Raw genomic sequence first — 26254 nt, 5'->3', positions numbered from 1 at the left:
TAGCGGTAGGCTTGGGCTGTTATAAATGGTATCAAAGTTAGACACCGCACGGTGTGCCAGTGAGGACACTAGCACCCAAGGGGGTGGATTGTGGGATCCCACATTGACCGGAGAGGGGAACAAAGCATTTCTCATAAAAGTATGGAAATTTCTCCCTAGTGGACGTGTTTTAAAATTGTGAAGCCGACGATTGATATGTAATAGGCCAAAGCGGATAATATCTATTAGCAGTGGCTTGGGCTGTTACAAGAATGATAGTTTAAAATTTAGAGACGTAAATGATTTTTAAGCTTTAGAACAAAATAGACACGAGCGTAAAAGTTAAGCAAAGTTCAAGCACTAAATTTATAGTTTTAGTTGGATTATTCTTCGTTTCATCCCTGAAAGGAACATACATATAGTCACGTAGGAATGTAGAAGAATGATTTAGCTGCTTTGGTTTTTATATTCTAACTCCTTAGTCCTGGTATTCATCTGCAATATGTATTTTTCTTCTTCATTCCTTCACTCTAAGAACAATATCATAATGTATCAGGTTTGATCGTTTCAATGGCATCGATGATTTGGAAAGGGTTGATGTGCTGGACTGGCAGTGAGTCACCTGTGGTGGTTGTGCTTTCTGAAAGTATGGAACCTGGTTTTGCTAGGGTGAGCTGATCCTAGAAGATAAGCAAGTTTCAACTGCTTTCTCCATGTAGATTGGTTCTAACTCTTAGCCATGCTTGAAGTGATCTATTATATATATATTTGAACTTTATGTCAAACTTCAGTAACTAAAATTTGTAAAGGCCCAAAACGGACATCTGCTAGTGGTGAGTTTGGACTGTTACAAATGGTATTATAGTCAAATACCGCGCCTCTAAGGAGAGTGGATTGTGAGATCTCATATCGATTGGTGAGGAAAATAAATCATTTCTTATGAAAGTGTGGAAACCTCTCCGTAACATATGCGTTTTAAAACTTTGAGAGGAAGTCCAGCAGTATTTGCTAGCGGTGGGTTTCGGCTGTTACAAATTGTATTAGAGCCAGACACCTGGTGGTGTGCCAGCGAGGATGTTGGGCCCCTTAGACTGTGAGATCCCACCTAAGTTAGAAAGGGCTACGGAACATTCCTAATAAGAGTAGACGCGTTTTAAAATTTTGAGAGGAAGCCTAGAAGAGAAAGTTCAAAGAGAATAATATCTGTTAGCGGTGGTCTTAGGCCGTTAGAGAACATATAACATTAAAAACTTAAACTAAATAAACACAAATCTCGAGGTTGAAGTTGAGTGACTAGATTTATAATTTAATCTTATTCTTATTTCTGTAATGCTTCGTTTTAGTTTATATTCACCTAGCTCTGCTTGCATAGCATATCTGAGAATGCACAGTGGCCAAGCATAAATGGGGTAAGGCTTACGATAATTTTGTCGTGGCTTCTTATGGGAGTTTTATCTGTTGCAGGGCGACATTCTCTTCCTCCACATGAATGAGGATCCAATTCGTGCAGGGGAGATCGTTGTGTATAAAATTGAGGTAAGTTTGCTCTCATGTTTCATGTACTGGTGTGATCATACATTTCTACACTGATTTTAGCTAGTTCTTGGATACAAAAGAAACATGAGTTCTGCTATTTGAATTTTGAAACGAAACTAAGAAACGCCCAAGTGGAAGTGGAAGAGATGTTTATAAGCTTCGAATACAAAATTCAAATGGCTATCAAATATGGCCTTTTATGTTTCATGTTTATATCTTTGGTTGTGTTTTATGAACCTCTTAACGTCTAAAATCTAATCCATAATAATAGATAGTCGTTCATAAATTGTATCAGTTACAGAGTCTTAAACTTCATAGCCATCGTTCGAGTTCATTGCCTAACATATCTTGCGTCGTATTCACATTAGTAAATCGTGTACTAATTTCCATTTGTAACATTTGCTAGGGACAGGTCATTCCAATCGTTCATCGTGTAATCAAGGTAACGTTTTTTTTACCAAGTTGGTAGTGGCTTAGCAGGAAACCATTCTTGTTCTTTAAAGCAAAACACATTTACATCAAATGTTATTGTTGTCAGGTCCACGAGACCAGAGATACAGGAGAGGTTTACGTACTTACAAAAGGTACTTGAACTGAAACATGACAATAAAGTGTTCTTGCTAAATGTTTGGCAATGAGCTTTGCTCGTTTCTTGTGTGTTAAATCTGCAGGTGACAATAATGAATTTGATGACATTCTACTATACGCTAAGGATCAGCTTTGGTTGGAAAGACAACACTTAATGGGGAAAGCCATCGGGTAAATTCAAAGGTCTTCGTGGTTGTACTGTGTGGACACCTCTTCAAGGTCGCCACTTTACTTGTCTCGACATGAGGGTCACAACCTGCTCTCTTCATAGTATGGTTGTGACATTCTCCCTTATTTAACTTAGTTATCGTCCTCAATGACTTTCTCGAGGCACAATCTCATGTCTCCATTGTTGAACTTGTCATTATTTTTCCGAAATCTAACTATATTAAGCAAATTCATATGTTGTTTAGAAGTACCTAAGCGGTTTAGAAATAAGGAAAGAAGATTTTTGTTTTTCTTTTGCAGTTTCTTGCCGTATGTTGGTTATGCAACAATAATCATGACAGACATGCCTATAATCAAGGTTTGAAATTTTACTTGAAAATAGAATGGAATGAAAGACTGATTTTTTGTTGTTCACTAACTTTTATTTGTTGTTGTTATTGGCATTGCAGTACATAACTATTGGTATAATGGGATTGCTGGTCTTAACCTCCAAGGACTAGTGAATCAGAATGGCTTCACTCTTTGATTTATACCCAATTTGAAAGGCAGGAAGCGTTTTGAGAGGGCCAAGCCTGACCATTCTTCTTTCCATTGTAACAGATTATTTGTTTTTGATATGGAAATCAAATATAGAAACAATTCAATATTGCTTGTCGTAATACATACATTTTTGAAGTTCAATACCAACTCTTTGACATGTCAATCAAAATCAACACTCTATCCTAAGTGCTATAGGCTCTGTCTTCTTCGAAATTGGTGTCAAAGTCAACAAATTTAAACATCCCCACAACAATATCGATGTATTTTCAAGTGCATTGGAATATACAAATTAGGGATTCAGTTTTAAGCGCATAGTTATTGATTTTGAGAGTTCCATAAAACAATATCAAAAAATATAGACCATAACTCACAAGTGAGTTTCTTCTAAAATCCCAAAAAATTGGAATCAGAAAATAACGTTGCAAAAATTGGTTTTCTATATGGCAAAAGACTCCAAAAGAAACTTTGAAGATCTCTAAAACGAAACCTATGAACAAACTGACTATGAAAACTAGTGCCTTAACTCCTCAAGTACCCCTAGAGAGCTACAATAAATGATGGAGAATTGGGTTCATCACAAACAAAAATTATAGCAGAAATAAAAGATACAGCAAATGGTAATTCATCTTTTAACTCTGCTCATCTGCATCACCTGTCTCCGCCCTTTCCTCGGCAGCAGCTGCCATCAATTCATCGAAGTTTTCGGTTTTACCCAGAAAGATCTCGATCTGACAAGGCCAAAGTTACAATCAGTATTCAAGAAGCTCTTGGAGAAAGGAAAGAACAAATTCATTGAGTTCCATGGTGGTGGAAGAACACTAACTAATAATTTTTCGTTCAACATAAACAAGTAACAAATCCAACAAATAATGAATGTATAAAAGATTTTTAGGACCTCGGTCTCTTTTTTTCGTACAATAAAAAAACACACAGATCATGCAAGTTAACATTGCAAACCAGACTTGTTGATATTTTGATGTCCAAATGCAAATGGAACCATGATTACTCTATCAGCCATTTTAAAAATTCCTACATACTGAAGAAGGTTCAAAGTTGACCTTCTCTAGTAAACGTCCCCCTGATAGGATTTGTCGAGTATTTACCAATTATGAGATCTTAAATATGCATCGGGGCAAATCTTTACCTTAGCCTTCTGGACAGGTCGGCCTCTTGAGTCGTCCTTGATATCAACAGTTGAGGTTGTGATCTCTGTAAATTCGATGTTAGTCACTAAAAGGAACAAAAGTATACACTCTTATCTGAAAACAAGAAAGCCAGAAACCATACTCTTCTCAACAGCCAGTCCATTGTTTTTCAAAATTTCGGCAACTGTAACAACTGTGGCAATTGCTGCAAAACAAAGGTGTGTTCATTAATGGAGTCAAAGATAAATTTTTATGGACAAATCATGAGTAAGTCCCAAAAAAAATACAATAAAGTTCATTCATTGGGATGGTAGAAATAGATAAAAGATGCACCAAAAACCAAACATGACTTGTAACGGCCGAAGTCCACCGCTAGCAGATATTGTCCATTTTGGGCTTTCCCTTTCGGACTTCCCCTCAAGGTTTTTAAAACGCATCTACTAGAGAGAGGTTCCCAAACCCTTATAAAGTATGTTTCGTTCTCCTCCCCAACTAATGTGGGATCTCACAATTCATCCTCTTCAGGGCCCAGCGTCTTCACTGGCACTCGCTCACTTCTCCAATCAATGTGGGACCCTCAATCCACCCCCCTTCGGGGCCAGGCGTCCTTGCTGGCACACCGCCTCGTGTCCACCCCCTTTGGGGCTCAATCTCCTCGATGGCACATCACCTGGTGTCTGGCTCTAATACCATTAGTAATAGCCCAAGCCCACCACTAGCAAATACTATCATCTTTGGGCTTTCCCTTGCAGAATTCCTCTCAAGGTTTTTAAAACGTGTCTGCTAGGGATAAGTTTCCACATACTTATAAAGAATGCTTCATTCTCCTCCCCAACCGATGTAGGATCTCACATGACTACTGCTGGAAAGTCTTTCAACAAATTTTCATCATTATGAAAACAGAATTCCAGGTGATTATCAGTTATCCAAAAACTTGAAATTAACAAAAATAATATCAGTATGCATCTTTCAAACTTTTTCAAAACATCATTCACAGCACATTCCATTTAGTTCCAATAACACCACTCAAATCCCCCCAGTTATCCGCATACTGTGGCATAGCACTCAGGTTGTGATATGAGAAGTAATAAGGTCGTCATATCCAAGAAAGACTGAAAGAGTCAAATGGCAACAAGAAAGGAAACAAACTAATGGAAAATTGCACATTACTTAAATTAATCAAAAACATAGTCCCGTAACTCAGAATTTAAAGTCCCTTTAAGGCAGACTTCAAATCAATTACAATTACACAGACCTATTGGTCGGGTAAAGGGCTTAAAGAACAAAATGGAAGCATAAAGCAGAAAAATTACCCATTCCAAGCGCAGAAAGTTCGACCACATCATGCTGCTGCATGTACCTCTACATTAAACACCGAAAACAAAAATTAGAAACACGACGCATTATAAGAACAAATGGAATCGAAACATAGCGAAATTGCAAACCTTAGCGAGATTGACATAGAAAAACAAAGGTTTCTTGGTGTTGGAGACTTGAATCCGATTCTTCTTATACGAATCGGATCCCAAGTTCATGGAATCCACGCCTTCTACAATTTCTTCCATCAAGCTCCTCCTTCCTTCACCTCGCAAAAACCCCAAAACACTGCAACACAAAACCCAAAACCCTAGTTTTTAGGGTTATTGGAGGAGGCCGAAGGAACACAATTTCTGATGCAACACAAAACCCTAAAACACTGCAATACAATTTCTGATCTTTTTTTTTGTTACTTCCTCTCTATTAACATTTCCTTGATTTTATATTATTTTATGTGTATGCGAAAGTACAATAATACCCTTCTTTCTCTGCTACTATTTTTTTTTTCTTTTTTCTTTTTTTTCTTTTCTTTCTAAATGGTTATTTATTATGGATTTAAAATGTAATACTTGTAATTTAAAATTAAAAATTAGTGCTTGGAAAATTTTAAGTTTAAACTTGAAAAAATAGATTATATTATTTGATAAATGAATATTAATGTAAATATAATGACTAAAATAGACACGCTTTTTTTATAATTTATAAATTTGAAAATAATTATTTAAAATGCAATTTGCATTCAACTTATATTTATATTTTGTTTGACATGACACAATTAAAATATCAAATTTGAATTATTTTTTCAAGAAAATGGTTCGATTATAGCTTCTTTGATTATGCCAAAATGAGGAAGAATAGTGTAACAGCTCATTCCCTTATAAAAATGTTTCATTTTACTCTCTAAACGATGTAGGATCTCACAATACAGTTCACCTCCCTTCGAGACCTAACGTCCTCACTGGTACTCGTTCCACTCTCCAATTGAAGGGAGGTGGGGTTGTATTGTCTGATCCCACATTGATTGGCGAGGAGAACGAAACATTTTTTATAAAGACATAAAAATCCCTCATTAGCATACGTGTTTTAAAACATTAAGGGAAAACTTAAAAGGGGAAGCTCAAAGAAGACAATATCGACTAGTTGTTATAAAAGAAAATATGCTTTAATCAAGAAAAAACACCTTTGAAGATGTCAAAGCAATCTACCCAATGCTTATTATATATCATGATACATATGAATCAAGGAATTACTTTGCCTACTTGTACAAAAGAAATACAGAGGGATTATAATATAAATCAGCCAGTAAAGAACATACATATCTTTAATCAAGTTTAATGTACTAATATGAAGAGAAACTCTTCTTTAAGGAGACCAATTTGTTCGAGGTAACTCGGTCCTATAACGTGTATATTAATGTCAATAGCGTCATCCAGATTCGGTCGACAAATTCCTTTCTTCCTCTTCCAGTCTGTTTAACCATTTGAGCCCAAGATCACACCCTGAGACTGCTGCTGCATTGAACTGTTCTCTAGCCCTCTCAACTGAACTCATAGGACCATCTGGGTTATTTCTAGCCCTTCTAGTTGAAGAACCATTCTTTAAGCTGAACTTTGTTAGAGATTCGGGTACTTCAACGCCTAAGACATGCATATCAAAGGACTAAAGATGAGGGGTAGCTAGTAAATTTGGCTAAAAGAACTAGAATTCTATTAAATCGTCTAGTACTTTGATGCATTGATACGATGCTAACTCCACAACTTTCTATCTAAAATCATGATGTAGTTTTTATGCTTTTTTCTAAATAACGTTGTGGAATACTTTGAATTAGTACCAACCTGTGGACCTAGAGAAATTCTTACCTTTGAGAAGAAGAGATCCATATGCTATAGCTGCACCAGCATGACCCTGCGAACATGAGAAGCCATGAAGTTATTATACCAGTTAAAGTCATTGTCTACAACATAAATGTTCCAACAGTGTGCTGACAGAAAATTAAGAAACCAATGATTAATACAATGATGGAATAAAAAGATTCAAATAGAAGAGAAAACCAGATGGCAAATATGTCATATGTGAACAAGGGGAATAAAAAGGGGTCATGGATGGATTATTTTCATATGAAAGGAACGATATAAAGGCAACTGGATCAAAAGTATGGATTGGAGGGGAGAAATAGTATTGTAACGGCCCAAGCCCACCGCTAGCAGATATTGTCCTCTTTGGATTTTCCCTTCCGGGTTTCCAATCAAGGTTTTTAAAATGCATCTACTAGGGAGAGGTTTCCACCCTGATAAAGAATGTTTCATTCTCCTCCCCAACCGATGTGGGGATCTCACAATCCACCCCCCTTCAGGGCCTAGAGTCCTCGGCGGTACTCGTTCCCTCCAATCGATGTGGGACCCCTCAATCCACCCCGCTTTGGAGTCCAACGTCCTTGATGGCACACCGCCTCGTGTTCACCCCCTTCAGGGCTCAGCCTCCTTGCTGGCACATTGCCAAATTCTAACTTTGATACCATTTGTAACGGCCCAAGCCCACCGCTAGCAGATATTGTCCTCTTTGGGCTTCTCTCAAAGTTTTTAAAATGCGTCTGCTAGAGAGAAGTTTCCACGTGCTTATAAAAAATGCTTCGTTCTCCTCCTCAATTGATGTGGTATCTCACAAGTATATTATCTTGTCAAGGAGGGCCCATACAGGTGTAATTGCGCAAAAGCCCATGCTGTCTGAGGTGAATATCCGACGATGCTTGCCTGGAACTAGGCCGCAACCCAGTGCCAAGGTATGCAGCTTTTGAATTGTAGAGCCTATTATCATGATGAAAGGAATACATTATACTACCTTCTCTGAGGCTCGATGGAAGCACCATAATGCCGATGCAATATCTTGCTTCACGCAGTCTCCTGTCAGATATACTGCACCTAAAAGAAAAAGTGCACCTGGATGCAGCTAGAACATTGCAAGAGCAGGTCAGGTTTAATGCATAATTTGAAAATGTGATCTCTTTGAGCCTGCAATTAGGCGTCATACCTGGTCAACAGCCTTCTCCAGATAATAGAAAGCTTGTTGGTCTGATTGTACATATTTATTCTGCACAAACCATTTCACCGACTTAAATAAAAACCAAAGTAGTTGATGAGGCAACAAATACAAGCATGGAAGAATAAATACCTAACTTGCTAACGTGATTACAAGCAATAGGCAAAAAACGATATTTACTCTTAACGCCATGATCATATGGTTAGGCATGTGAGATCGCACCTACTTAACCAGATTTAGGTCCAATCTTTTGATTACTAAGTCCAAACTTTTGGGTGAAAAAAGAAAAATCCTCCATGTCTCTCAAAATTAGTGTTCGGTGAATGGGCCTCGTTAGTGGGGTGGAACCAAGACCACAGTTAACCCAAGAAAAACAGTTAGAAGTTAACCAACTCAACCAAGTTTCTGTAACAGCCCAAGCCCAAGCCCAAGCCCACAACTAGCAAATATTGTCTATTTCAGCCCGTTATGTACCGTCGTTAGCCTCACGGTTTTTAAAATGCGTCTGCTAGGGAGAGGTTTCCACACCCTTATAAGGAATATTTCGTTTCTCTCTCCATCCGATGTGGGATCTCACAGTTTCTTTTTTAAATAAGGTCCAAAACTTTGCTCTTATTTATGGATTGGACAATGCATTCACTAGCAACAAAAATTAGCAGTTTCACCTCAACTCTCAGACGACAACCGAGTTCATATTGTGCATCTGGATCGCCCATATCTGCTGCTTCAACCAACAATGCAGCTCCCCTGTTACAACAAAGAAGAAAAAGAGACTAAAACATGTCCCTGAGCAAAAAACCAGCAGCCATATAATAGACATGGCCACACAGTGGTACAAAATATATACGTAGAACTTGAAGACAAATGAATCCGTCTGCTTCATATTTTCTGAGATTTGAAACAGACAATGAACAAATGAAAGTAGATGTTTCGAAAGAGTCATACTGAATTTCTTTCCCATGCCGACCTATCACTTACCTTCGAAATATTACAGCCATAACACTTGAAACACAAAACTCAAGAACTACAGCAGTTATCCCAAGTAACGAATGCATCGTTCAAGAAAAGAAGTACAAGGTTCACTTACACAGCTTTACATCCCCCCGGGACGTGATACTTCAAATGCAATTTTGACAACCAATATCTAGCATGGGTATTAGAATTATCAACTTCAAGAGCCAATTCAAAGTTTTCCTTCGCTGTCTGAAACATTTGCAATGGGAAACAACGTCCATCTCGTGAGAAGAGTAATCCCAATTACTTAAAGAAAACAGAGGAAGTATATAGAAAATGCAGCCAAAACCAAAGTAATAAAAGCAAAGATGCCTGCTGTTCTATGAAGGCCATCCCATTAGCTTCTGGACAATGGCATACATTTCTTTAATTCAGACACAAATACCAAATTGTTCAACTGCAGCATAAGATGATTACCCAAAAGCTCAATTTTTCAACGTAATCAGCTAGGATAGGACTAATCAACTATGAACAAATATTAATTAAGAAAGAAATGAAATGGCATTGAATTTGAACTTGAGGCCTCTAAATTTTCAGTAAATCCTGAAAACATCCAAGGAAATTTCATGAACATCAAGCATTCAGATACTGTTTTCCACATAAATCCATCTCAGTAATCAGTAAGCATCAGTAATTAGTTACATGATTTATTAGCAATGTAAAAGAGTAACGTAACGATTATTTCAGCGATTTGGGAAGAGAAAAACAGAAACAAGGTGTAATTCAAAGCAATTACCCGAAGCAGCGGGATGAGACGGCGATCATTGAGCTCGCAGTAATCAATAACTCTATCGACTTCCTTCAAAGCACTCCATCCTTTGGCGATCAACTCCATGGCTTTCCGATTTCTGCTATGAAGTCCCCTCTAAAGAGACCAATACAAATCAGAGAAACAAAAAACGAAAGATAAAACCGTAGAACAGAAGATGCAAATGGAAAACTAATTACATATTGACTGAAACGAAGCAGAAAACTGCGTGCTGTGGGATTCCATAAGCGCTCTGCAAACGGCGGCTTGAGCATCTTCGTCTTCCTTGTGAAGCAGTGGCCTTCCGTGAGGTTTGTGTCTGGCTCGCATGCCGGTCTGATTGAGTCGGTTTATGTACAAGGACCGGACCGGACCATGCAATTCCAAATTTGCCCATGCCCATTATGGGCCGGGTCACAATTTTTTAGAACTTCATTAAACTGTTACATATTTATCATAAAGTCAATTAATCCCCAAAATAATGCAATTTTCATTGCTTAGTTTTAATATTATTATGAACTTTATAATATAAGCTACGTAGCTTACTATTATCTTTATTAAATAAAGAAATAATTATATGTCACTTTTCAACCATAAAATAATAATTATACTAAATAACACACTAATTAAAATTATATTACTTCATCCATTATTAGATTTTGTTCAATAAATTATTAAATGTCATAATTATACAACTTTATATTAAATTACCTTGATAAAGATATCAATTATTAAAATAATTGTCTATATAATATAAAGTATTACGGTAGCTTGGTCCTCTACATGAAGTATAATGTAGCAAAATATCAATTATCTTTTTATTAATTATTGATCTCCAAATTAATTATAAAAAAAAAAAACCCAATTTATCTTCATTTTATTTATTTTAAAATAGTTTAGTTTATTTATATTATATTTAATGACTTTTTGTTACGATATAATGAAAATGTTGATTCATGATGAAAATGGACATAAATATTTAATATTTCACATCATTTATGTATAATTTATTAAAAAAAAATCATAATTTGGCATTTTAAATTTTTTAAAAAAATTGAGGTTAAATTTCAATATTACAAGTTTAGATTTTTTTCTTTTTTTTAAATCATGGATTTACTGGACATAAAATTGAAAACTTAAATTTATTTAATAAATTACTTTTAAAATTTTTAATTCATCCTAACCTAGAGTTCAAGAGCTGAGATCTTATGTCCCAAAACCTCTGTTAAAGAGGTGTGTTAAAACTGTGAGGCTAAGAACGATACGTAACGGATTAAAACGGACAATATCTTCTAATGATGGACTTAAACTCTTACAAATGGTATCAAAGACAAACACAGGAGACAATGTAGCAACGAGGATACAGGGTCCCCAAAGAAGGTAGACTATGAGATCCCACATCGTTGGAGAAGGGAGGGAACGAAACATTTCTTGTAAATGTGTGAAAATCTCTTTCTAGTAGACACGTCTCAAAACCGTGAGGCTGACGAAGATACGTAACGGGCCAAAGATTTTATTACAAAATAAAATCAAAATTTAGGAATCTATCAAACTCTTTTGAAAATTCGATAATATAGACACAAATCTCAAACTTCGAATAAAGCTAAAAGACAAAATAATAATAATAATAATAATAGTGAGAGTTCTTCATCATGTTCCTTAAAATACCTTATTGTATATATGTTTTTTTGGTCTTAGACAAACATTTCTTCAAACTCTCCACAACATTGATTTAGGGAAGCATTTTGTTTCATTGAAAATGCTCTCTCCTTTGTTTAGGACAAATAATACATCAACCTACCATATACTTCAAGGGACCCTTACCCTACAAGTAAGGCTGTGTAGGGGGTGGGTGTCCTTTCTGTTAGGCTGTCTTGGAGCAGCTCCACAAAATATATCAAATGACAACCAATTTACTATCCTTCATCACATGGTTTGACTCTTTTCTTTATTTAAAAACTCCTCCCCCTTCCATGTTCTTTATATATTCTCCACGAGAACGTAAACGTAATGGCTAGTCTAAACAAGCAAATGAAGGGATTCAAATCCTTCTACAAGTCTCGGGATGAAGCTCATCACAATGTACCAGCTCGTAACTCTATTTCTATGAGTTCTGTGGATAAAACATCTGTTTACAAGTATAACTGGTTGAATGGGAAATCTAAGAAAGATAGTGATCAGAATTGTGGCGAGGTCGAGTGTGGGGGAAGAAAGGTGGTGGTCGAGGGGAGGAAGTCAGTCTCCCAAGTGGAAACAAATTTGGCATCATTGGCTACGTTTCTTCAAGTGAAGGTGTTGGTATCAGACATGCCTGAGATGATGCAAGTTGAGGCTTTTAGGACTGCAAGGAGGAGTTATGATAGCTTGGAGAAGTTCAGCTCAAAGTATATGGCTTACAATATTAAAAAGGTATCATAGATTCTTCCATTGCCAAGTTTTGTGGTTACATTTGTGTCTTTTTTTGGGTTTTCTTTCGATCATTTCTATTTTCTCTTTAAATATATACTCATTACAAGCATATCATTGATCGGCTTCACAAAATGAAAAACTTTACTCAAATTGTGAGATCCCATATTGATTCGAGGGAGAACTGAGTGCTAGTGAAAACACTGGGCCTCGAAGGAGATGGATTGTGAGATCTCACATTGGCTGCGGAGGGGAACAAAACATTATTTATAAGGGGGGTGAAAACTCTCCCTAGCGTTTTAAAAACCTTGAGGGACAACCCAAAAAGGAAAGTCAGAAGAGAACAATAGTAACGAATCCATGTCGGAATCCTCTAATTAAACACAATCCATCTCAAACTCTAGGTTTCTGATCATTGAGGCAGTTGTTCACTTCAATCACTAAATCAGTGTATTATATTATAAAAGAATAAAAAAAATCAGACAGAATTCAAGTGGGCATTTGGTCAAAGGATCCGACAGCCCATGTGTTTAGATCAGTGATTAGCACATATTTTAAGCTCACAATCTGATATTTCATTCAAATGTAGTCTTCCTTTTCCTAACAATCCATGTGCATTGGCTTAGTAATGCTAATTTCCCTTGCAATCACTTTGAAAGAATCTCACTTATTACTAAATTAGTATGGCTCAGATTGGTTACGGGACGAGAATCAAGAAGGGTTTTGAGATTAGTAGAGTGAGATGAGCCAAGTTTATAGGATCATAGATGAATAACAAAGTTGTGAGAAGTGATAAGAAATTGGGATCGTTCCAGGTCAATGTCATACGATTCTAGGTTCTAATTGAACGGTCAATGATAAATATATCTGTAAATCGGGCTAAAATCTATGCTACAGCATACTTCAACTATTTTCTTGTCAAAAAGGACCTCTTTTAGAACACAAAAACAGTGTTTAATAAATGTTTTCCCTTGACATCCCATTTTGTATACATCGATTTATAGTAATGAAGTTAGGGCCTAATGCAGGAGTTTGATAAAGTTCATGGGCCGGCCTGGCATTGTATTGTTGGCTCAAGTTTTGGGTCATTTGTGACCCACTCAACAGGTTGTTTCCTATATTTTTCAATGGAGAAGCTCTATATTTTGTTGTTTCGAACTAAGATTCAGAAGGCTAATGAATGAGATTGAGTTCATAGAATGATGAACCTATGTAAATGCCTACTTTTTTATCTCAATCGAAGAGTCAATCAATCTTATAGAATTGGATAAGTTTCTAATGGATAGAATCAAGATCACATGAATAAATAGTTCGAGTTTCTAAGTGCTCAAGAATATATATTTTTTTAACTTCAACACACTTTTTAAGCACTTGAAAAATCAATCCAAAAACAAATCTACAATTGAAAAAAGTACTAGATACGAACCACTTATGGAGAAGCAGTCGTGTTATTATTACCCTATAATTGGATGAGATGCCGGCCCCTTAATCCAGAGGCATTCCTGGTAGACCCGGCTGAGATGCTATTTCACTCGGACAACATGACATGAAACAAACAGCCAAGTGTTATACACTTCAAGAAAAAATCGAAAAAGCCAACATAAACTGGCCTTCATAAGATTAACTTTTCTAATGAACATCACCTTGGAAATTATTTTGATTTAATTTTTTTGGTCAAAAGACTCAAATCTACCTATGCTTCAGAAAATACTTCCTCACATAAAGTTTATACGTCAATCTTGTTAGAATTTGTAGACCATTTCCTTAGTATATCCAAGTTCCTGAAGGATGCCAGCAATCTACAAGAAAGCAGTAAAAAAGATTATTACTATGTAATAACAGTCGATAAATCAATTAAAGTTCATGAAAGGACAGTGAAAAGCCCAAATATATTACTATACCTCTCCCTGTGAGTAATCTTTAGCCTTCTCCCCAGATATGTGTTTCATCATTCCTGGTGGACCGCATACCTGAACACGTGGAAGGGAGTCGTTTATGTATCTAGAAATGACTATGGTAGTAAAACTATAAAACATATAATTTCTTTCCCATTTCACCCAAAAATTACAGATAGACTCTTAGTGTAAAAGTTAGATAGCCTCAATACCAATGCCCTGGCCATGTAGCCAGGTGTGTGTATACGAATACATTCAAAACCATATGGGTGTGGAGGGACTTGAACGCTTTCATTGGTTTGTCCTAGTAAGTAACTTGTAGCCAGACCATAGGCTACAACAGGATCTAGGAGCCTGGCTCTACAGGCCACACTCGATTAATACAGAGATAATTCACATATAGGTCTAGAGGATATGAAGATATTTAGACGGCCCAATTGATATACAAGAGCATGATTCAATATGTTATTATAATAATGGGAACAATAGATGGAAGAGGCAACACAGATTTTTTAAACCATTTTTTCATTTTCCTTCTCACTAGAGGAAAATGACTTATTGATCATATTGCAATGAAATAGATAAGAACAACAATAAACACTTACGAGGATTAGTGTGTCGTCCCCAGGGGCAGGTAAGCCTTTAATGGCCATATCCTTTGTTACGTATCCTTTTCCTCCCTTCCAACTCTTTGGTGGATTGTCAACAGTGTAGAAGACCTACATTTTTATTACCATAGAGTCCATCACTTTCATTACGAGGCAGGAATTTCATTCGATCAATAAACTGTTGTTTTCTCTCTCTATACAAATGAAATTACCCTAGTGATGACAAAGGGCTGTCCTTCATACATGAACACGCTACTGAAACTAGGTTCTTAATATGTCATCGTTCATCTCACAATCATTTGATAGGACACAATTCTAAATATTACAGCAGTTTTTCACTAATCAAATAAACGATACCTTTAAATTTGGGTGGCTAGATGCAAGTAGATCAAGTTTCTGTTTAAGCAATATATCATCAGGCGACACATTCCCATAAATCAGCGAGACCTGTAAGCATTAAAGGAAATGCTCAAGCAATCATAAAAAAGTTACAGCTGAGCTAATTTTGTGCTTGTACTGCACAAACGAAGGTCGGTTGAAAAATCAAAGGGTGTCTATTGTCAAAATTTCCCAGGTTCATCACTTAAGTGTTAGAAGAAAATGCTGCTCCACTGCCCATAGAAAATACCGGAAATTACTACAACAGTTCCAATTGGGGTGCATTTTCACAAGCTCCAAATAGAATTTAGGGTCTTCTATTGGAACTTTTCTCTAAATCAACGAAACTTGCTTTACTAAGTGATTGCGCACCTGGGTATTGTCATCTGGGTTTTTTACTATAGCATCAATGACTTGAAGCATGGGAGTAATTCCAGTGCCACCAGCAATCTGCATGGGCAGAAAACAAAATTTGGAGATATCACGTATAGTTGATCTCAGTATTTAGTTACTCTAATTACACTTAAGCTGTCTTTCAGTTTCCTGTCATATAATAGAAATGGTCATTCTCGATACAAAGAAAGCTATATGACTTGCATGTCAATAAAAAAAATTAAATGAACTTTTATCTTTTAAATTACAAGTTACAAATGATAATAGCATTGCCAATCCAAAAAATGATATGCAAACTAGAGTATCTGAGCTTTCAATGGGGATGCACAGCAATTGAGTTATAAGTGCGCAGATAGTTTCACGGTCAATCTGAGATGATTCTTCTTACCATGCCAATGTGTTTCTTCATATTTGGTGAGTATCTGATCTTTTCAATGGGGCTGCAAAGCAATTAAGGGAAAAGAGAGTGACATATACGATATACAATACATGGCCTGAAAGTAAGGAGGAAAACAAAATAAATTAAAAATACCCTTTCACTTCAACCACATCCCCAGGTTTCAAGCTAGCAAAATGCTGACTCATTTTTCCTTGAGGATATACCTGCAAAATTCACGAAAGCAACCACAAATTAAGTCATCATATAGAAGTTTTGTCTTTAAAAGGATAAGTAGATACATTAAGGAAATATACACGGTAATGTGAAGAACAACATACCTTAATCAGTAGATCAAAGTATCCCTTTGAATCAGGATCTGATATAGGTGTATACCTGGACAGAATAAATATACAGGGAATCACATTACATACATCAATAAATACAATCGAGTCTCATCTTGATGTTTCAAAAAACAGACTCACAAACAAAATCATTTCATGAAGATCAAGTAAATATAAAGAAGAGAGGTTGGATTGATGGTGAATAAGAAGGTAGCATAAGTAGCTGAAATATCATAAAGATTGAACTGTGAATATTGAATGGACTGGCTGGAAGTCTCAACTTCCCAAGGAGGTAAGTATTTTGAAAACATAATCAATTGGCTGAATTATAAGACTTTTTATCATTATGCTAAACCCTCAAAAACTCTAACTTACTGATACCAAATTTTCAATAATCAAATATAGGTAAAATCAAAATCAAGCATGCCAATATTTGCACAATATGACTTACGGGCGTACAACGTATTTTACTTTCCCTTCAGCATCTACTCCACTTGGTGCTCTGTGGTTACAACAACGCACCGGGATGAATAACCAGAAGCATAATCCTTTTAACTTAGCAATCATGACCAAATTGAAAAGGAAGGGTGGAGGAGGAACGAGAAAAACTTACCTCGTCAGGAGGCATGAAGCAACATGCAACCCCAATTTTTCAGTAGGATCAAATGAAAACCTGCCCCAATTTGTGTATTAGAAAATATTGCATACATAAAAAGTCCCTACTTATAATTAGTTGCATTACTGCACAAATTACATGGTGAGGTTATGTTATATTGGAGAGTAGAAAGAAGAAAGGAGCTGAGAGCAAACACAAAAATACATAGTAGTGTGACGAAATGTATTGAGACTAGTGGCTCCGGTCATTATTTCAAAGGGAAAAGTTTGGGCAGTAGTTTTAGTAATTGTTTTCTGCTAACCCCACATCAATTCCTTACCTGAAATCTAAAACTAAAGACATGTCTATAAAACGGGGATCCTAAAATTAAAGCATCTATATAGTATTCAAAGCAAATAGATGCTTCATTATCTTACTAAAGTGCCATAAAACGGGGATCCTAAATTTTGTACCTGAATAACTGAGTATCATGAGTAACCCGTGCAGTGTCTTGCAGCTTGAATTCAATCCATTTATCGGACTTGAGTGCTGGAAATGGAAGTGCACAAAACCATTTTTCATGGATTATGAAATGTAAGAAGAAACTAAAAAATTTAAAAGTTCATTCGTGCCAGATTCTTCTTTCTTTTATAACAAAATTGTTCTAGAAATAGAAAATGAGACAAACTGACCAACTTTTGGGCCTCCCGCTTCACTCTTTTGATCTAGATGAACCTGTGAATAACATTTACCAATAGAACATTAAGCTCCAACGAGATGCTTCATCCTAGACGTCCATTAAATTTCGATAATCATAAGAATAAAACACGCCGCAACAACCAAATCATACGAACAGACGACGAAAATGAAGCTCAGTAATAAACCAATCCATCACAACGATTTCAAATTATGAAAATAAATAAGAATGAAACAATTCAATACAATCAACCTCCGAAATGGATCTTATAAGCGGCACATACAATTAAAAACAAGATAAGAAAACACGAAAATCCAGCTGAATTACCAAATCCGATGATGAAACATAATACATATACGAGATTCCGCCAGAAACTGCAGCAATAGCTCCGATAGGGAATCTATACTTAGAAGAATGGATCTTTGATTGGCCTCCAAATGCATTGGAGCGTAGAGCTGGAGCAGCGTTTACAAGCCTTCGGAGGAACGTAGCCATGATCACCAGAGGAAAGAAAGAGTACGAAATGTGTAATGGAATAATTGCAGCACTGCACACAAACAAACCCCCTGCCTTTTGATACTTTGAGAAATGGACATGTAAAGGGCCCACTTTTGAAAATGGGCTTAGACACTGGGCCTGATTTCTTGGTCCTACTTGAGCCCAATTCGAATGGAATTATTTGGGCCTCTAGTTTGTAGCCCAATTATAATTGGGCCACCCGCTGCCCTAAAACGAATATAAAATTATATGTTTCCGTACGGCCCTTTTTCTCATACTATTTTATTATTTTCCAAATATACCCTTCAATTTTAACCTTTTTTTTTTTAATAATAATAAATAATAACTTTACAATTTTGTAATGTATTTAAATACCCATAAATTTTATTATTAACATGATAATTCTTATAAACAAAGTTTTAATTTTTTTTTTACCATCTACCCTTTATAAATTATCTCTTTTTAAAATTATTTTCGAAACGGGTATAAACAATAAAATCATTTTTTTTTAAGTTAAAAAAAAAGTTGAAAAAGTTTTTTAAATAATTTTAAAAATTAAAAAGAGTATATTTTGAATTTTTTTTTTTTGAAAACTTAATGATATTTTTAAAATAAGAGAAAGAGAGTGAACACAATAGTCTCTGATCAAGACCACGAACCCATTCGAATTTGGATCTTGCCAGGAAGTTGGTAGGGTCATCATGAATTAGGTCGGGTGAGGTGGATCAAAGAAAGGTAGCTTGCTTCTCTCCTGGACGGATGGCGGCTTATGTAGTAGTCAGCCTTCCTACCAAGATGTCTCTTTGCTCGCAGGAAGTAAAAAAAACTTGCCCTAAGGATGTTTTCTTCTTTATTTATATTTTTTAGAATTTTTTAAAAAATTGAAGAATGCTATTAATTTTAATATAATAAATTAAATATAGGAATTAATTTTAAAATTTATAAAATAAAAAGAATAGAAATAATATTTAAAATAGAGGGAGGGAGTAATGATATGAGACAGTAAGGCATTCAAAGCACAGTTTTCAAAACAGTCCTTTCTTGGATTCAACTTTTATTTTAAGGTCCTTTTTGGATTGACTAATGAAATATTGATTAGACCAAATTACCCTTGCCCAGCTGGAAGAATTACCTATACATTTATTTAATATACTTAGGATAAAAAGTACATTAATTTCTTTGTGACAGGAATCTTTATAATAAAAAGCTAAGATATTTATATATTATTCATTTTAATAATGTTTTACTCTATAGTTTATAAAAATATAAGGACAGCCCTTTTGACCAACATTATTTTTATATACAATTAATTAAATTAAATTAAAAATATAAAATAAAATAAAAAAAACATGAGAAGAAGCTGCCCATGATGATATGTCTGAAGAAAACAACAGTTCAGAAGTCATCTATGCATCCCCATGTCTTTTTTTCTTTTTTTTTTTAATTAATATTTTAAATTTTTTACATTTTCACTGAATTTTATGCCTTCACATTTATAATTTAACCCTTCATTTTTTTATTTTATAATTTTATGGTATAATATTTATAGTAAAATTCATTTTATTATTTAATTTGAACGCCGAGAGATTTGGGATTTAGGGTTGAAGGGAGAAACAAAACATTATTTTTTAAGGATTGTGAAAATTTCTCTCTAACAGATGCGTTTTGAAACTATGAAACTGATGATGATACGCAATGAGTCAAAGTTGACGATATCTACTAGCGACGAGCTCGAGCTGTTATAAATTGTATCAAATCCATGTTTCGAGTAGTGTGCAAGCGGGTGGATTATGAGATCCCACGTAAGTTAGAAAGGGGAACAAAACATTTTTTATAAGAACGTAGAAACCTCTTCCTACCAAACATGTTTTGAAACTTTGAGGAGAATCTAAAATAAAAAATCTAAACAGAACAATATTTACTAACGGTGTCTAAATCAATTAATATCTTTGGAAGAGCGTTAAATTATATATATATATATATTTTTTTTTTTTAAATTTTAAATTTAAAAAGTTTACAATTATAAATTGATTATTATTTTTTTTTTTGCCATATATGTTTTGACAGTCTAGAGCTGTCAGGTTGGCCATGTTTGGTTGCTCAGTAAATTTAGTACAACACAACTCCAAGATGCTGACCGTAGGTCTTTGGTTTTTTCCTAACTTTTCTTCTAAATTATTAGGTATACACCGATCGGGTCGGTTGAATGGTCCGAGTAATCCACGATAATGTTAACTAAAATCTAATAAAACTCAAATATCAAACCTTAACGTCGGTTACAAAGATAAAATATTACTGATTTTTTTAATATTATTAAAAGTACAGTAGAATTGAGTTGAATTGTAACCTTATTTTGAGTGGGTCGAGCTAATAAAAAAAAATGTCGACTCGTTTCCATTACTTTCTCTCGAATCTTGCTAAATTGTAACTCAAATTGCTGTTCAAGCTTATGGTTTAGGCCACTGATACTCACTTCTACTACCGACACCCGACTCTCATTTAAGTTATTGAACCTCACGCAACTAAAACCAAAACGAACGATAACGTTTCTATAGTAAGACGATTGGTTAGAGCGTAAAACGACGTTTTAGCGACGAGATGTTGTGGAAAAGGTGAAGTAAAGGGGAGAAGAATGTATGGGGCAAAGTGATGGAGGGGGGGAATGGCTATGTGTGTTCAAACTTCTGCAACTCTGCAGGTTTTTCTGAGATTGCTGACTGAAATGGTAACCAAAGAGAGAAGATGATAAGATCTTGCACACCAAAAGTGGTGAATTTTTAAAAAAATTTAACAAAAAGCCATCTCAAAGTGCTTTGCAAATCCCACATAACTGGGGGATAAGATTTCGTCTCGATTGTGACTTAATTTTCAAGAAACATCTCGATCGATCGAGATATGTTCGGGTTTACGATTTAAAAAATTGTAACAATTCAAGTCTACTCCTAGTAGATATTGTTCGTTTTGACTCGTCACAATTTTAAAATACGTCTGTTAAGAAAGAGAGGTTTCTATACCATGATAAGAAATGTTTTGTCACCCGTCAGGATCTGTGAGAATAGTCTTCACTCTTAAGAAGTGAGGAGTAGGTAATTTGATCCGTAGGTGATGCATAGGTATGTCGAGACCATCTGATATCGAATCTTGAATATGGAGCGTTATGTTAGATTTCTAGTGTAATTTTAACGACATTATCGAGCGGAGGGATTTGATAAAATAAATAATTTTTTTTAATATTAAAAAACTTTATAATATATAATAATAATAATTTGTAGATTGTTTGGGTTCACATGTGTGAGAAAAGCGAGGATGGAAAAGTAAATTAAAGGACCGAACTACGTGACAGTAGGTGGTGGATATCAATTAGAGGCACGGGCGGTTCGTGCACCGCTGCCGTAATGAAATTACTCAAATACCCTCATCTTACCACGACGTCGTTTTACTCCTAGGATACGTTTTATTTTATACGCTTTGATCATCCACCAAAATAAAAAAAGAATTTTGCCTTTTTGACCGTATATATTTCCCAAACTATCCAAACTGTTTCGAGAAATAACGAAAATGCCACGCTCGTTCTCTTTTGCCACGTATGTAATATGATAAAGAACTTGAATAAAATGATGGGAAAATAATAAAATAACTTTTGAATTTTGATCCATTTGGACTTGCTTAAAATCAGTTCCCAACTAATATCGTCGATTCATTAAATTTAAAATTGATCGTTTGAAACTCGTTACAAATTTCGTGAGGACCGAGACAAGGATTTCAGACATTTTTTCCATCTTCATAAATCTTGAGAGATTATGTAAAAGATTAGAATGGAATCCGAGCCGCACGACGTGTGTATTTCTCTCCCATAACTTCATTTTCACGGTTTAGGTTACTCCAGGTCTAGAACCCTATCCAAGAGCAAGGTGCTCATCTCGATGACTATTGACTCAACATAAATTTTCGTACTTGAGTTCGACGGCTAAAAAAAATATAATTTTAAAAATTAAAATTTCAATATTGCACGGAAGTATTTTACAATATGGAGATGGCAGATTGAGATAGTGCCCAAAGCCCAAACCTTTGTTATGCCTGAGGAGACATCATCGTCCCGATCGTACTGGTAGCACGAGCCTTTTGGCGTGCTTCGACATCTCCGTGCTCTTGGCGTCAACCTGTGGGATCCCATACAACCCATCTTGAAACACGAACTATATATGGATAGAGATTTGGGGAAGATCAAGGGTACAATCGACAATAATCCACATCCCTAGTCTCGTTCAGTAACTAAGAGAAATCTCTTTGCACTCGAGATGATTGAACGTCTGTATTTAGTTAAAAATCGAGTATTCGGATCAAATAAAAACAAATCTCAAAATTCAAAAAGGAAAAAGAAAAAAAAGAAGAACATTATAATGGATGTACTAAAAAAAAGCCCACACACAAAGCTTTATATATATATATAAACACAAACACAACAACAAACTCAACCAAACGCTTTCTCTTCCTTCTTTTTGTTCTTCGTTCCGCCATGGCAGCCATAGCCAAAGACGAGTCAGACTACGACAGCAGCTGCTCCTCCATAACACTCCCAGACTCCACCCGCAGCTGGATGAGCAACCTAAGCTTCGGTAGCCAGCGCCGCCGTAGCAGCAGCTCAGCCACAGACGGCACTTCTCCAGTTCAAAAGCCGCACAAAGCCAACGAAGTAGCATGGGAAGCGATGCGGTGGCTCCGGGGAGCAAAAGGGGAGGTGGGGTTGGAGAATTTCCGGCTGCTACGGCGGTTAGGGAGCGGAGACATTGGGAATGTTTATCTCTGCCAGATAAGGAAGCCGACGCCGACGGCGCGTGTCGGGCAGTGCTGCTACGCGATGAAAGTGGTGGACAGAGAAGCGGTGTGTGTGAGGAATAAGGAAAGAAGAGCGGAGATGGAAAAGGAGATTCTTAAAATGATTGATCATCCGTTCTTGCCCACGCTCTATGCCGCGTTTGAAGCTTCACACTACTCTTGCTTGGTTATGGAGTTTTGTCCCGGCGGTGATTTGTACGCCGCTCGCCTCCGCCAGCCGGCGAAACGATTCTCCATTTCCTCTGCTAAGTATGTTCCTCTTTTCCATTTTTAATTAAATATTAAAAATTTAAATATATATATATATATATATATATATATATATATATATATTTACTTTAATTTAATTTTATAATTTTTTTACTATTTATTTTCTAACTACTCTAAAAAAAATATAATTTTTGTAACTTTTAACTTTTTAGATAATAAAATTTTAATATGTTTATGGATATTGAATTAAAAATTTTGATTAAATATTTGGAAATAAATAAACCTCATTTTATTTATTTATTTATTTATTTTTGTTAAAAATAAAATTTTAAATAAATGACGGTACAAACAGAATCAACCCAACAAAAGTGGGGTTCGATTGAGTTTATAAGAGTTATATGGGTTGAAAAATTTACGGGGTTGAGTCTGGAAGATGTCACAACCGGACTCAACCAAATTCACGAACGCTCATGATAATTACTCTAAAAAGTAATTATGGACTGATATGAGTACTTTTCTATTAACCTAAGTTTAATTATGTAAATTAAACATATTTTAATGATAATTAACATATATTTTTACAGGGTTGAGTCTAGAAGATGTCATAGTTTGATATGAATATTTACGATAATTGACGTATACTTATTAAAAAGAAAAATTATAACCTTAAAACATATACTTTTGACTTAGAGATTAAAATTTTGGATTTCTGAGTCGTGTCGTGACGTGACGTGACGTTGGTATAAGAAAGTACAAAAAGACGGGTATTTTTGTTTTTTGATTTATTTATTTTTAATAAATTTAGGACGAAAGTAAAATAAAATAAAATAAAATAGAGATGATATTATAATTTTATAAATATTAATGTTTTTTTTTTTTTTTGGGACAGGTTTTATGCGGCGGAGATAATTTTAGCCCTAGAGTATTTGCACATGATGGGCATAGTTTACAGAGATTTGAAGCCGGAAAACGTGCTGGTCAGACACGACGGTCACATAATGCTGTCGGATTTCGATCTCTGTCTCAAATGCGACGTCGTTCCGAAGCTAATCCGTTCCAGAACCACCGCCTCTGACGTCACCGAACGTTACGTCCGATCTTACTCCACGTCATCAACCACCTCCTGCGCCGCCGTCCCAATTAAGCCAGTCCTCTCCTGTTTCTCCATCGCCCGCCGCAGGAAACCCACGACCGTCACGACAATCACCGAACACGCCGACGACGATGGATACAGAGAGGAATTCGACACGGAACCGGAATTAGTAGCGGAGCCGATCAATGCCCGATCGAAATCCTTCGTGGGAACCCACGAATATTTGGCGCCGGAGGTGATTTCCGGTCAAGGACACGGCAGCGCAGTGGATTGGTGGACGGTGGGGATTTTCTTATACGAAATGCTGTACGGAAAAACCCCATTTAAAGGGGAAAACAATGAGAAGACATTAATGAACATATTGAGACAGCCATTGACGTTTCCAAGAATTGGGTTTAGTAGCAGCAAAGAGTATGAAGAAATGGTGAAAGTTGAGGATTTAATCAAGAAGCTTTTGGTGAAGAATCCCAAGAAGAGAATTGGAAGCTTAAAGGGTTCAATTGAAATCAAAAGACATGAATTTTTTAAAGGAGTAAACTGGGCGTTAATCCGCTCGGTCCGACCTCCCCATATCCCGAATTCCGACCACCTTAATCCCCGCTCCAAAAACCCTAAATTGAGCAAACAACAACGACAACAACCCTATCAAATCCCTTCTGACCGTTTCGATTACTTCTGAATCAGCTTCAGCTCATTTCTTCTTCTTTGTATGTACATATACGAAACTGAAAAGAAGAAAAAACGAGAAACAAGCGAAACATGTTTTTGTTACGAGTGATTAAGTATTAGATTAATGTGTTTGTACTTAGATTCTCCACTTATAATCTATATTTAATATAGATATACAAAAGGAGTAAAAAGAAGAAATTCCATAATTGCTTCAATGTGATTCTCATCATGATCACTATTGTAAAATCATGTGATGTCAATTATTACATTGTATTTATAGAATAGACCAAAGAGGGGAGAGGTAGGGTTTTCTTTTCCTTGTTAGTCTCATGATTTTAAAACGCGTCTAGTAGAAACAAGTTTCTATACTCTTATAAGAATGCTTCGTTCCGCTCTCCAAACGATCTGATTTGACCTATTACGTATTATCGTTAGTCTTTAGCCTCATGATTTTAAAACGCATCACACTTTTATAAGAAATGTTTCGTTCCGCTCTCCAAACGATATGGGATCTCACAATTTGTCCGGTTTGGCCCGTTACATATCGTCGTTAGGCATCTATTTTCTTTTTTTAATAAAAAACACTTTATTTGAATATAATAACATGATTTATAAAACTAAATAATTCCATTTGGTTCAAAATTAAAAAGTAGATAAAAGTTAGTCTTCCTTGCTTATGATTTTCTTTGGTTTTACTCATTACCAACCAAGAAAGAAAGAGGAAAAGAAAAAGGAAAAGTAAAAGAAATGTATAGCATGCTCCCATTGCATTTTCTAGGTGGAAAAAGCTTCCTCTCTTTTAAATATTATAATTTTATAAATCTCGACACGAGGTGAAAAATTCAAACCGACCCACAAAACAAAGATACCCTCATGGTTATTTCAACGCTCAACTAATATTACCTTCAATAGGTCTATACCTTCATGGTTATTTGAATGTTCGAAAAATATTAGCTGTCTGTTCAAATGATTTGATAACTTAAATAATTTGGACTACATAACTCACCCTAGATTGAGTTGGATTGAATTGGATTTTTGAAAAACCGCTCTAGGATGAAAGTATGTAAAAGGGGTTTTTCAACCATGGACAACACGTCCTGGACAAGCAAGACCGGGATATCTGTCATGCAGCCATTGACAACACGCCTTGGACATGCATGACCACGACATCCTCCCTCACTCAAT

The 26254-nt window shown here is 35.7% G+C and overlaps 6 protein-coding genes across 8 annotated transcripts in view; 3 read left to right on the top strand and 3 right to left on the bottom strand.

Moving 5' to 3' along the window:
• Nucleotides 1-2941, top strand: part of LOC111493638 (signal peptidase complex catalytic subunit SEC11C-like) — a 30343-nt gene extending 27402 nt beyond the window's left edge. The window contains exons 4-10 of the mRNA XM_023143409.1: nt 536-648; nt 1444-1515; nt 1922-1957; nt 2054-2099; nt 2187-2274; nt 2572-2629; nt 2721-2941. Of these exons, the coding sequence (XP_022999177.1) occupies nt 536-648; nt 1444-1515; nt 1922-1957; nt 2054-2099; nt 2187-2274; nt 2572-2629; nt 2721-2771 (464 nt within the window). The 3' untranslated portion in view covers nt 2772-2941. The remainder of the gene's footprint in view (nt 1-535; nt 649-1443; nt 1516-1921; nt 1958-2053; nt 2100-2186; nt 2275-2571; nt 2630-2720) is intronic.
• A 284-nt stretch (nt 2942-3225) lies between these two features.
• On the bottom strand, nt 3226-5712 carry LOC111493796 (uncharacterized protein At2g34160-like). The gene is made up of 5 exons (XM_023143650.1): nt 5402-5712; nt 5270-5318; nt 4099-4161; nt 3956-4020; nt 3226-3539 (listed from the first exon to the last, which is right to left on the bottom strand). The coding sequence occupies exons 1-5, from the start codon at nt 5519-5521 to the stop codon at nt 3441-3443; spliced, it is 396 nt and encodes a 131-aa protein (XP_022999418.1). The 5' UTR covers nt 5522-5712; the 3' UTR covers nt 3226-3440.
• A 745-nt stretch (nt 5713-6457) lies between these two features.
• Nucleotides 6458-10395, bottom strand: LOC111493797. Its single transcript, XM_023143651.1, has 8 exons — nt 10272-10395; nt 10060-10188; nt 9397-9512; nt 8975-9056; nt 8301-8360; nt 8112-8219; nt 7133-7178; nt 6458-6910 (listed from the first exon to the last, which is right to left on the bottom strand). The coding sequence occupies exons 1-8, from the start codon at nt 10344-10346 to the stop codon at nt 6699-6701; spliced, it is 828 nt and encodes a 275-aa protein (XP_022999419.1). The 5' UTR covers nt 10347-10395; the 3' UTR covers nt 6458-6698.
• A 1616-nt stretch (nt 10396-12011) lies between these two features.
• On the top strand, nt 12012-13717 carry LOC111493764. Its single transcript, XM_023143606.1, has 2 exons — nt 12012-12480; nt 13506-13717. The coding sequence occupies exons 1-2, from the start codon at nt 12082-12084 to the stop codon at nt 13659-13661; spliced, it is 555 nt and encodes a 184-aa protein (XP_022999374.1). The 5' UTR covers nt 12012-12081; the 3' UTR covers nt 13662-13717.
• A 172-nt stretch (nt 13718-13889) lies between these two features.
• Nucleotides 13890-18308, bottom strand: LOC111493763 (NADH-cytochrome b5 reductase-like protein). Of its 3 annotated transcripts, none has more exons than XM_023143603.1 (14): nt 18091-18308; nt 17759-17801; nt 17540-17615; nt 17085-17144; nt 16923-16973; nt 16469-16523; nt 16284-16354; nt 16140-16191; nt 15731-15808; nt 15338-15427; nt 14978-15091; nt 14379-14447; nt 14171-14276; nt 13890-14000 (listed from the first exon to the last, which is right to left on the bottom strand). In XM_023143603.1, the coding sequence occupies exons 1-13, from the start codon at nt 18256-18258 to the stop codon at nt 14220-14222; spliced, it is 984 nt and encodes a 327-aa protein (XP_022999371.1). In that variant the 5' UTR covers nt 18259-18308; the 3' UTR covers nt 13890-14000; nt 14171-14219. The 3 variants fall into 3 exon arrangements, with proteins under 3 accessions (XP_022999371.1, XP_022999372.1, XP_022999370.1); XM_023143604.1 differs by having other exon boundaries at nt 14197-14276; XM_023143602.1 differs by lacking the exon at nt 13890-14000 and having other exon boundaries at nt 14025-14276.
• A 4432-nt stretch (nt 18309-22740) lies between these two features.
• LOC111493762 (protein kinase PINOID 2-like) lies at nt 22741-25272 on the top strand. Its single transcript, XM_023143601.1, has 2 exons — nt 22741-23346; nt 24197-25272. The coding sequence occupies exons 1-2, from the start codon at nt 22778-22780 to the stop codon at nt 25077-25079; spliced, it is 1452 nt and encodes a 483-aa protein (XP_022999369.1). The 5' UTR covers nt 22741-22777; the 3' UTR covers nt 25080-25272.
• The last annotated feature ends 982 nt before the right edge of the window (nt 25273-26254 follow it).

The sequence above is a fragment of the Cucurbita maxima genome, unplaced genomic scaffold (assembly GCF_002738345.1).
Source record: "Cucurbita maxima cultivar Rimu unplaced genomic scaffold, Cmax_1.0 Cma_Scf00019, whole genome shotgun sequence".
NCBI classification, from domain to species: Eukaryota; Viridiplantae; Streptophyta; class Magnoliopsida; order Cucurbitales; family Cucurbitaceae; genus Cucurbita; species Cucurbita maxima.
This window is presented reverse-complemented; position numbering and strand designations above follow the sequence as displayed.

Bases quoted from the DNA above. Each gene is read 5' to 3' on its own strand.
- LOC111493796 (XM_023143650.1), bottom strand. From the start codon at position 5,521: ATGGAAGAAATTGTAGAAGGCGTGGATTCCATGAACTTGGGATCCGAT. The intron at 5,319-5,401 runs GTTTGCAATTTC...TGTTTAATGTAG, and splicing joins TCTATGTCAATCTCGCTAAG to AGGTACATGCAGCAGCATGA. The intron at 4,162-5,269 runs GTAATTTTTCTG...TTTGTTTTGCAG, and splicing joins ACTTTCTGCGCTTGGAATGG to CAATTGCCACAGTTGTTACA.
- LOC111493797 (XM_023143651.1), bottom strand. From the start codon at position 10,346: ATGCTCAAGCCGCCGTTTGCAGAGCGCTTATGGAATCCCACAGCACGC. The intron at 10,189-10,271 runs GTAATTAGTTTT...TGGTCTCTTTAG, and splicing joins TGCTTCGTTTCAGTCAATAT to AGGGGACTTCATAGCAGAAA. The intron at 6,911-7,132 runs GTAAGAATTTCT...TGCATGTCTTAG, and splicing joins TGGATCTCTTCTTCTCAAAG to GCGTTGAAGTACCCGAATCT.
- LOC111493764 (XM_023143606.1), top strand. From the start codon at position 12,082: ATGGCTAGTCTAAACAAGCAAATGAAGGGATTCAAATCCTTCTACAAG. The intron at 12,481-13,505 runs GTATCATAGATT...GGCCTAATGCAG, and splicing joins TGGCTTACAATATTAAAAAG to GAGTTTGATAAAGTTCATGG.
- LOC111493763 (XM_023143603.1), bottom strand. From the start codon at position 18,258: ATGGCTACGTTCCTCCGAAGGCTTGTAAACGCTGCTCCAGCTCTACGC. The intron at 16,192-16,283 runs GTATTTTTAATT...ATTGCTTTGCAG, and splicing joins GATGTGGTTGAAGTGAAAGG to CCCCATTGAAAAGATCAGAT. The intron at 15,809-16,139 runs GTAAGAAGAATC...CTGCCCATGCAG, and splicing joins TGAAGAAACACATTGGCATG to ATTGCTGGTGGCACTGGAAT.
- LOC111493762 (XM_023143601.1), top strand. From the start codon at position 22,778: ATGGCAGCCATAGCCAAAGACGAGTCAGACTACGACAGCAGCTGCTCC. The intron at 23,347-24,196 runs GTATGTTCCTCT...TTTTTGGGACAG, and splicing joins TTCTCCATTTCCTCTGCTAA to GTTTTATGCGGCGGAGATAA.